Raw genomic sequence first — 1411 nt, forward strand, 5'->3', positions numbered from 1 at the left:
TATCAAAAACCGGAAATTATACTGCAACACGTCTTTATTTTCTAACCTTAACTGCATATATAAAATTGCAGCATTTACAAGCACCAACACTTTGAATTAAGAGTCCTACACAAATATACCGATGTTGTCCTACGCAATCCTACATTTCTTACTTTCTTTTGAAGTGATTTTTCGGTTTAATCGAGGCATTTTATGCCTTCCAGGTCTATTCCATGCCTTTAGGTTTACTTTAGAGCACTTCTAGGGGTTTTTCACAAATCTTCTATACTAATTGCTGCAATTATTAGATCATAGATTAACATAGGTACAATTCATCAAATAATGGAACATAGGTAAAACCTTACATTATGACATATCATATAAAAAACGTCATTAAACACAACATTTAATTTTATTACATAATTTAATATACTGAAAAAAATCCATGACAAAATGGCCATTCCAAAAACAGAAAAGAAGGTATTTGACATAATGAAGGCGGACGAAATGTGGAAAAGTTTCATCAAGTCCGAGGATGATTCGTCGAAAATTTGGCAAAAAAACTGGGGCTGGATCATGGATGAATACCGGTAAAAAATTCCCTCTTTATTATCAATGAATAATTGGCGTTTTTCAGGGAATTAGAAAAAAAGCTAAAAGCGAAAAGTGAACAGTCGAAATTCCTCACGGAAATCTTAGAAGAAAAGAAGGAAGATCCGAGAAAACTAACCGATTTTCCAGAAACGACTAATCACGAATACGGCTGGATAGGGGACCACGAGGCCTTCCGGTTAGAAATTTACGGCTCCGATATATTTAAAGCGAAACCCTTACCTGACATTTATCATATTCCAAAGCATTAAAACAATAATAATAAACAATTTTATTATGATGTTTCAAAAGAACTGGATCGGGTACGGAAAGTGGATCAGCCGCGACAACTGTTGGCCAATGCCAACTATTAATGCATTTTGTCGCACGAATTTGGGTCAGCCTGGATTCGTATTTTCGTTCTTTTTTTTATCTTCGTTGAACCTTAAATAACAGACGCCATTTCTTTTTATAGTATTTTGCAATCATTTCGGCAATAGTGGCCTGATTTAATATATAGCGAAAAAATATAAATATTTAGGTCGAATTTACCAGTAAAAGTGATAAATATGACGAGTTTTAGGTTAAGTTGACAGATTCGCTCCTTTCAACCGGTCATATCATTTGGTATATATCAAAGATGCCAATTGTCATTTAGGTTAATTAGCTAATACCAGAGATTAGTTTAGTTATTACCAAATACATTCAAGGGATTCTGGTTATTGTGATCTAATTCCATGATCTCCAGCAAGCTTATAAGTAACACTTTTGTGCCAGTTTGGCAAAATTTATTATGTCTTCAAGTATGTATACTTATTGGCTTTGACAGATGTCGAAGAAG

General features: G+C 33.9%; 1 protein-coding gene across 1 annotated transcript; it reads left to right on the forward strand.

The window, feature by feature from the left end:
* Window positions 1-387: 387 nt before the first annotated feature.
* Window positions 388-866, forward strand: LOC126738637 (uncharacterized). The gene is made up of 2 exons (XM_050444059.1): window positions 388-569; window positions 617-866. Exons 1-2 carry the CDS (start codon window positions 433-435, stop codon window positions 840-842), a joined length of 363 nt encoding a protein of 120 aa, XP_050300016.1. The 5' UTR covers window positions 388-432; the 3' UTR covers window positions 843-866.
* Window positions 867-1411: the final 545 nt, after the last annotated feature.

Source organism: Anthonomus grandis, chromosome 7 (genome assembly GCF_022605725.1).
Source record: "Anthonomus grandis grandis chromosome 7, icAntGran1.3, whole genome shotgun sequence".
NCBI classification, from domain to species: domain Eukaryota; kingdom Metazoa; phylum Arthropoda; class Insecta; order Coleoptera; family Curculionidae; genus Anthonomus; species Anthonomus grandis.